This window comes from Pongo pygmaeus, chromosome 18 (assembly GCF_028885625.2).
Source record: "Pongo pygmaeus isolate AG05252 chromosome 18, NHGRI_mPonPyg2-v2.0_pri, whole genome shotgun sequence".
NCBI classification, from domain to species: Eukaryota; Metazoa; Chordata; class Mammalia; order Primates; family Hominidae; genus Pongo; species Pongo pygmaeus.
In genome coordinates, this window is record NC_072391.2 from 64445592 (window position 1) to 64454901 (window position 9310).

The following is a 9310-nucleotide window of genomic DNA, read 5'->3' on the forward strand; positions in this document are numbered from 1 at the left end:
TTTGCCCACCTTGGCCTTCCAAAGTGTAGGGATTACAGGCATGAGCCAAGTGGTGCAGTCTTATATCTCTCTGCAGCCGTAATACCCTGGGCTCAAGCAGTTCTTGCCTCAGCCTTCCAAGTAGCTGGGATTCCAGCCACGTGCTACCATGCCCAACTAATTTTTAAAAATTTTTTATAGGGGCAGGATCTCACTATGTCACTCAGGCTGGTCTTGAACTTCTGGGATCAAGTAATTGTTCCACCTCAGCCTCCCAAAGTGCTGTAAACTGTAGGCGTGAGCCACCATGCCCAGCTGTTCTTTTAGCCAAGTATCAAACAAAAAGTGAATGCTACAGTATCTGGACATAGTACACGCTCAATAAAATATAGTTGTTTTTAATTGTTAGGGAATTTTCCCATGAAGAGTTTCCAGCAGTTGTTTTTTTTTTTTTTGACATCTCAATATGAAAAGAATGGAGATCAACCAGGAAATTTTCTTCATTCTGGATACTCCCTCCTCATGGCTATTTCTGCATAGCTCTGACCAGTAGGGAAAACTCAAGCTGCTGGTGTCTGTTCTTTCGTCTCATTTGGAGTCATCTTATGACTGCCTCCTAGCAACTCTATTTGCCTTGTTCCTGGGAGTTGATAATACTGAGAGAAAACAGGAGAGCAACTAGTAGTAAGAGGTCTGTAGCACAATGTTGAGATTAATTCTTCATGAATACTAAGAACAGATTTGTGTTCTGAAATCAGACTCATGGATGTGTGCTTTATATTAAAACCCCAATTCTGAAATAACTGTTATTAAAAGGTTAGAATCAAGGCCCTATGACTGAGGAGAAGGAAACTAGAAATTACAAACTTTGTGCTTTTAGGATGATGGAGTTCAGAGTTTCTTTGCCATCATGTAGTATAGTTTACCCATAGAGGAAATCCTTCAAAAACCTTCATTAGAAAACTGCCATAGTAAGAAGTTCTGCTTCTTAAAGCAGCTGCTTATTCAGCTGTTAAGTTCTAGTCCTATGGAAGCTATTTTACTGAACCTAAATCTGTTTCTGTATTTGTTTCCTTCATATGACGGTCAATACATCTTCCCTTCTAGCATTAATGTCCTCCCAGATCTCTCATTCTTCCCTCTTCTGCTCTCATTTGTACTGTTAGACTTCTCCCTCTTTTTTTTTTTTTTTAAAAAGAGATGGGGATCTCACTATGTTGCCCGGGCTGGTCTTGAACTCCAGGGCTCAAGCAATCCTCCCACCTCAGTCTCCAGAGTGCTGGGATTACTAGCGTGAGCCACCGTGCCTGGGCCCCTCCTTTTTGTTCCTACTCTTGACTCCTCATCACAGTGTCTTTCCTTACATCTTCCTCAGAGCCTTCACAATGTAAATAGAAACGAAACCCACAAATAATAGCAAGACAACTTTTCTTCACTCCTGTTCTCTGTGCTTTTATCAAAAATGTAATATTTTAAACAAATCCATGGCTACTTCTGTGCAGCTGTGACCAGTAGGGGAAACTCCAGCTGCTGATAACTGTTCCTTGTCATATATTTGGAGTAATCCCATTATTAAAATAATTTGAAAATTATTTTTGCCCCAGACACAAAAGCTGAAATACTCTTTTCACAAAGTATTATTGGTAGGTTAGTAGTGATTTATAAATATATAATTAAGATTGATTTTTCTCAGTGTTTCTTCATTGCTTGGCCCCTTTCTAACCTTCATTGACTGAAAGCAGATGCTTATATCACCATCTCTGATTTTGCAGAATTGATCTGTCCTTCCACTGCGTTTAGCATTGATTGTGTATGGAACATAAATTGCTTTTCTGATGCATATGTATTCCATAGCTCTTTCAATCTGTGACTATGCACTATAACCTATTCAATTGAAAAGAATGTGCTAAAATTTAGTCATTGTCCATTCTGCTAACAAAAGCAGTTAAAACATGCTAGAGAAATATATCAGAATTTTAAGAAAGAGGCCGGGTTTGGTGGCTCACACCTGTAATCCCAGTGCTTTGAGAGGCTGAGGCAGGAGGATCACCTGAGGTCACGAGTTCAAGATCAGGCTGACCAACGTGGTGAAACCCTGTCTCTACTAAAAGTAAAAAAAGTTAGTCTGGCATGGAAGTGCATGCCAGCTACTCAGGAGGCTGAGGCACGAGAATTGTTTGAACCTGGGAGGCTGAAGTTAACAGTGAGTTGAGATCAGGCCATTGCACTCCAGCCTGGGCAACGAGAGCAAAATTCTGTCTCAAAAAAAAAAAAAAAAAAGGCTGGGCACGGTGGCTCACGCCTATAATCCCAACACTTTGGGAGGCTGAGGTGGGCTGATCATGAGGTCAGGAGCTCAAGACCATCCTGGCCAACATGGTGAAACCCCGTCTCTACTAAAATACAAAAAATTAGCCAGGCATGGTGGCATGTGCCTGTATTCCCAGATACTCGGGAGTCTGAGGCAGGGGAATCGCTTGAACCCAGGAGGCAGAGGTTGCAGTGCGCCAAGATTGCGCCACTGCACTCCAGCCTGGCGACAGAGCAAAGCTTTTTGCTCAAACAACTGGTAAAATGGAGTTGCAGTTATCTAACATAGGAAAACTGTTGCTACTTGGGAAGGTGAGGCAGGAGGATCACTTGAGCCCAGGAGTTTGAGGTTGTTGGGTGCTATGTTTGTGCCTGTGAATAGCCACTGCACTCCAGCCTGGGCAACACAGCAAGACCTCATCTTTTTTTTTTTGGAGACAGAGTTTCCCTCTTGTTGCACAGGCTGGAGTGCAACAGCGCAATCTCGGCTCACCACAACCTCTGCCTTTCTGGTTCACGCGATTCTCCTGCCTCAGACTCCCGAGTATCTGGGAATACAGGCGCATGCGACCATGCCCAGCTAATTTTTGTATTTTAGTAGAGTTGGGATTTTGCCATGTTGACCAGGCTGATCTCGAACTCTTGACCTCAGGTGATCCGCCCACCTTGGCCTCCCAAAGTGCTGGGATTACAGGCGTCACCCACTGTGCCCAGCCGACCTCATCTCCTTAAAAAAAATGAGTTAATTCAGCTGGGCATGGTGGCTCACGCCTGTAATCCCAGCACTTTGGGGAGGCCGAGGTGGGTGGATCATTTGAGCCCAGGAGTTCGAGACCAGCCTGGCCAACAGGGCAAAACCCCATCACTACTAAAAATATTTTTAAAATTATCCAGGTGTGGTGGTGCATGCCTATTCTCCCAGCTACTCGGGAGGCGCGGCAGGAGAATGACTTGAACCTGGGAGGCAGAGGTTGCAGTGAGCTGAGATTGCGCTACTGTACTCCAGCCTGGGAAACAGAGCAAGACTTTGTCTCAAAAAATAATAATAATAATAATAATTAGTTAATTCATGGAAAGTACTTAGTACCAGATTCTGGATATAAACAGATGTTTGTGCTTGGCCAACATTTGGAGGCAGTAAAGAAAGCTTATAGAATAACCACATATTAGAACTTGTGAAGGAGGAAAAAAAAAATATATATATATATATAGTCTCTCTATTAAGTAATTTACCATAAGGGGTTTAAATAGGAATGTTCACTCCAAAGTGAATCTTGAAATCTTGGTGTTTATAATTGTCAAGCCTCTTTTTTTTAAAATAGATTTGGTCAACAGGAAGTATTTTTTTTCTAATTTTTATTTTATAGACCTAGTCAAGCTTCTTAATTGTTAAATATTGTTATAACAGTATATCTGGGCCGGGCACGGTGGCCCACGCCTGTAATCCCAGCACTTTGGGAGGCCGAGGCGGGTGGATCACGAGGTCAGGAGATTGAGACCATCCTGGCTAACACGAAGAAACCCCATCTCTACTAAAAATACAAAAAATTAGCTGGGTGTGGTGGCGGGCACCTGTAGTCCCAGCTACTTGGGAGGCGGAGCTTGCAGTGAGCCAAGATCACGCCACTGCACTCCAGCCTAGGCGACAGAGCGAGACTCCATCTCAAAAAAAAGAATACATCTGAGTCGTACATGGTGGCTCATGCCTGTAATTCCAGCACTTTGGGAGGCCAAGACAGGCAGATGGCTTGAGCCCAGGAGTTCAAGACCAGCCCTGGCAACATGGTGAAACCCTGTCTCTACAAAGAATACAAAAATTAGCCAGGTGTGGTGGCGTGTGCCTGTGGTCCCAGCTACTCAGGAGGCTGAGGTGTGAGAATCGCTTGAGCCCGGGAGGCAGAGGTTGCAGTCAGCAGAGATTGTGCCACTGCATTCCAGCCTCAGCGACAGAGCGAGACTGTCTCAAAAAAACAACAAACAAACAAAAAATACATCTGGGGCCGGGCGTGGTGGCTCACGCCTGTAATCCCAGCACTTTGGGAGGCTGAGGCGGGCAGATCACCTGAGGTCGGGAGTTTGAGACCAGCCTAACCAACATGGAGAAACCCCGTCTCTACTAAAACTACAAAATTAGCCAGGTGTGGTGGTGCATGCCTGTAATCCCAGCTACTGAGGAGGCTGAGGCAGGAGAATCGCTTGAACCTGGGAGTTGAAGGTTGCAGTGAGCTGAGATTGCGCCACTGCACTCCAGCCTGGGCAACAAGAGTGAAACTCCGTCTCAAAAAAAAAAAAAAAAAAAATACATCTGGGAATATAAGTGCACCCAGGACTCTAATTTTATATTTCTATTTTTAACATGAGACAATACTTTATCCATAATAAAGTGCTACATTTTTCAGTTATATCATTAGTAGAACATATACTTCTCTGTGACTCAGTTTATTTGTAAAATAGAGATAAATAATAGCACTTATGTCATAGGTTGTTGGGAGGGATTAAATTAGTTCTAGCCAGATCCTATGGCATGTGCCCATAGTTCTAGTTACTTGGGAGGCCGAATGAGGCAGGAGGATTGGTTGAGTCCAGGAGTTTGAGGCTGTATGTGCTGTGTTCGTACCTGTGAATAGCTGCTGCAGTCCAGCCCGGGCAACATAGCAAGACCCCATCTCTCTAAAAAATTATTTAATTCATGGAAAGTACTTAGAACAGTGCCTGAAGACAGCTGATACTCAATAAATGTCAGCTATTACTAAAAGGAAGAGTTTGCTTCTAAGGCACTTGGATGATGTGTTAAAGTTAAATCCTTTTTCCAAAACTGTAAATATAGATTTGTTGTTGGGTTTTTTGTTGTTGTTGTTTTTGTTTTTTTTTTTTTTGAGATGGAATCTCACTTGTGTCGTCCAGGCTGGAGCGCAGTGGTGCGATCTCAGCTCATGGCAACCTCCACCTCCCAGGTTCAAGGGATTCTCATGCCTCAGCCTCCCAAGTTGCTGGGATTACAGGTGCCTGCCACCATGTCTGGCTAATTTTTTGTATTTTTCATAGAGACAGGGTTTCACCATTTTGGCCAGGCTGGGCTTGAACTCCTGACATCAAATGATCTGCCTGCCTCAGCCTCCCAAAGTTCTGGGATTACAGGCGTGAGCCACTGCACCCAGTGCTAGATTTGTTGTTCTTTTATATGTAGTACATATTTATGGTGATTGTCTTTTGAATAAAAATGATTTTTATTCTTGATTTTTAAGGAAACTTTAGTAAAATATGTCAGACATAATTTTAATTGTTTTTTTTGCCTGTTACATGTGACTATATTGGTTGAAAACTTTTTAGTTATGAAGTTTTTCTGTGTGCTACTGTCTTGTATTTTGTATATCTAGCATTTTGATTGTCAAAACACTTTTTGACCCCAAATTATAATTTTGTCATTGCAGGCAAGAAGACAACAAGACCCTAGTCCTGGTTCCAATTTAGGTGGTGGTGATGACCTCAAACTTCGTTAATTAATAGCACAGCAGATGTGTGCTGCCCATCTTTACATACACATTGCTTCTAGTTGGCAGAAATAATTGATTAAAAGACCAGAAACTGTGATAACTGGAGGTACTACGGTCTATTTCTCAACCTTAGGCAGTAATAGACATCACAAACTGCCATGGTTTTGCACTATGATTATAATACCTGCATTTCTAATTTTTTAAGCATGTAGCCAGTAATAATTTGAAGTTTTTTTTCTATGCAAGCTTACCTTGTTGGCATTATTTTAGGGAGTTGAAACTATCAACTGTAAAGCTCCTTTTCTTCCACTTTAATTTAAAAGTTCAAGTCATTTAAAAACAGGTCAAGAAATTAAAATTATATCAGAGGGTTTTCTCTAATCATTTTTTCTATTTTTTTTTTGTACTTCTAGATGTTTTGGTTATACAGCTTCATTTTAGATAAACATTCTTATTTTTTGTTTTGTTTGCCCCATTGCCTTTTGTGTTTTTATAGTCTATAGCATTTTAAAACTGCTGATGTTGTTTGCATTATTTACAGGCTAAAAACTTAGTAGCATAGAGCTGTCTGCCACAGCCTTCTGACAAAGTTTACAGTTATTAAAGTTGCAGTATCCTTTTAAATGCTAGTAATCAGCACTCTTTCTTTTTTTTTTTTTTTTTTTTTTTTTTTTAAATAGAGACAGGGTCTCACAGTGTTGCCCAGGCTGGTCTCGAACTCCTCCTGGCATCAAGCGATCCTCCTGCCTCAGCCTCCCAGAGTACTAGGATTACAGGCTGTTTCTTTTTAAACATAAAAGTTTTAAATTGGTATTAACTCTGTACTCTGCCCCAGATTGTTTTAGCTTCTGTTCTGTAATCATGAGTCTGGTTGGAGATATTCTCCATAGATGATCTTCTACTGAAATGCCTAAAGAAGTCACAGACTGGCTTCTGTTTTATTCAGGGATTTTTTTAAAAAGTCAATCAGAAAAGGGATACTGGAGCTTCTTCATGTATGTAACAGCATATTAAACTGGAGACAGTGATGAATCAGCTACAAAGGTAATATTGTATTAAAATCATGTTTAAGATAGCTGCTTTTATGTGCATTTTATATTGCATGCTTTTGTAAAAACATGCTGGGTGATGAAAGATTAGTTTTAGAGAGAAAATGTTCATCTGTGCAGAGGATACATTTTCTTTCATTAATTCTGGAAAAAACATTCACAGTTATATATATGGTATTTTGCAAAAGGACTATTAATAGAACCTTTTGAGATGAATTAATGTAAGAATATTTTTTAAATAGGCTTACTGTCAAATTGCAACTTTTTTTTTAGATACAGACTGGAAAAAAGTGCTAAGTCATTTGGCACCTCCGTACAAATATTTTTCATGGTCACATTTATTAAATGTTACTACATTTCTGAATTTTTGAAAAATGTATTTTATCATAAAATGGCATTATTTTAAAGGATGAAAAACTGACACAGTCAATTCAGAAAATGAACTGAAGTCTGAATAAGGTCATTGCATTTAAAAAGCATGTAACTGTACTTGATTGATGAGGGAGGTGTTACTTTCATTGTATATAGGTCTTATTTCATAAACAGATATCCTGTATCGAATAAAAGTATTTGTTATATATTTGAAGTCATGCATGGTAAGGAGTGTGTTTAAATTGTTATAAACAATAATGCATCATTAAAGGCCATGCTGATCTTGCATAACTATAAGTACTATGAATGAATTTGGTTGGTTTTGGTGTTGTACAGCTCACATGTTTACACACTCAGTGCCCTAATTTCCCCTGAGGGAATCGCTTTTTAAGTGATCCTTACAGTGGTGTTTTATGTTACTTTATTACAGAGCTCCTTGGTTTTTTACTTCTGCACTTAAATTTTTTTAAATAACATGATGATGGTACATTTTCCTCTATTGTCTAGCTAAGGGCTTTCAGTCCACCAGTAAATAAGATCAAATGCTCTTAAATGTTCCTGTTACCATCCTAATGTAAATACTGGATTTTCCTGTCATTTAGTACCATGCTGCTTCTGTCTGTCTTAATGCTGGCATTAAGATCATGAGCCCTTTTTCTCCAGTAGTACAGGCTTTGAAAACTACTTCTATTAAGTTATTGATGCAATTTGATATTTTTTCATAATCTATATTTAAACAAAATTACATCATTGCATCATCTTTTCTAAATTCATCTCCATTAAAACTTGCCTTAAGCTACCAGATTGCTTTTGCCACCATTAGCCATACTGTGTGTTTGTTTGTTTAATTTACTTTCACAATAAACTTCTGTGTAGTAAAAACAGGGTCTTGGCTTTTTATTGACCTAACCCAGTAATTTCTAAGAAAGCAACAACAGTGGCATCTAGTGGTAATTTCTGTTGATTCCAAAGAAGACTACTTTAAATATAGGTATCACAAGGTATACAAATCGCCCAGTGTATATTATGGTTTTCAAGAAATCTGGTTTGATTTACCCATGTTGTGAGATATGACCATAAAGTAGTGATGTTGGGAGAAAGAATTTTAAATTACACATCCAAATTAATTCCATCTTTCAAGCTAGTTGTTTTGGAAATATACAGCCGTTTTGATTGTGCTGGTGTTATATCAAACATTCTTAAGACTCCTAGCATTTTCCTACAACAGAAAAGTAAGCCCTTTTCTTTGAAAGTATGCCTTAAGCTTGCCGCATAATAAACAGATATACTCATTAACCACCAGACTTACTGCAAATGACAAAAATGCCTTTAAATTCTGAATTGACACCATTAAGGGAAATTCCAAAGAGTAGGATTCATGCTCTGAGAGTTAATTTCAAAAAATTGAGCAGTAACAGCATGGTTTTAGTATATCACTTCTAGAAACACAATTGGATATGCTAGCTTGGGGCTGCTTGGTGAAAAATATCTTACTTGATTTATGCCTCATTCGGCAATGGGGAGTTTTCAATCTATAAACCATTGTATTATCCATAACATATTACCCCAAAACTTAGCAGCTTAAAACAGTAAATACGTATTATCCCACAAGTGAGTCACAAATGTGGAAGTAGCTAAGATCAATGGTTCTGGTTCAGAGTTCCTCATAAGGTTAGAGTGATCCTGGGCTACAGTCATCTCAAGGATTGGCTGGATGAAAGATCCCCTTTCAAACCCACTAATGTGGTCATTGACTGGCCTTGGTTCTTTGCAGCCTGCTAGATGAAAGGCAGATGTTCCTTGCTAGATGTTGGGCAGAGACCTCCTTCCGTTTCATGCCCAGTTGGGTCTTTCCATAGGACAGTGCACAGCAGGGTAGCTGGCTTCCCCCAAGGCAAGTGATCCAAGAGAGTGCACACCCAAGTTGAAAGCACAGTCTTTTTTTTTTTTTTTTTTTTAGATAGAGTCTTGTTCTGTTGCCTAGACTGGACTGCGGTGGTGTAATCTCAGCTTACTGCAACCTCTGCCTCCCGGGTTCAAGCGATTCTCCTGCCTCAGCCTCCCACGTAGCTGGGATTACAGGTGCCCATCAACATGCCTGGCTAA

At 40.0% G+C, this 9310-nt stretch overlaps 1 protein-coding gene across 6 annotated transcripts in view; it reads left to right on the top strand.

Annotated features, from left to right (window-relative positions):
- The window catches only part of CBFB (core-binding factor subunit beta), a 73330-nt gene extending 65244 nt beyond the window's left edge, over positions 1-8086 (top strand). For all 6 annotated transcript variants that reach the window (XM_063654376.1, XM_063654375.1, XM_063654374.1 and 3 more), the window contains one exon: positions 5721-8086. In XM_063654376.1, the coding sequence (XP_063510446.1) occupies positions 5721-5743 (23 nt within the window). In that variant the 3' untranslated portion in view covers positions 5744-8086. The remainder of the gene's footprint in view (positions 1-5720) is intronic.
- Positions 8087-9310: the final 1224 nt, after the last annotated feature.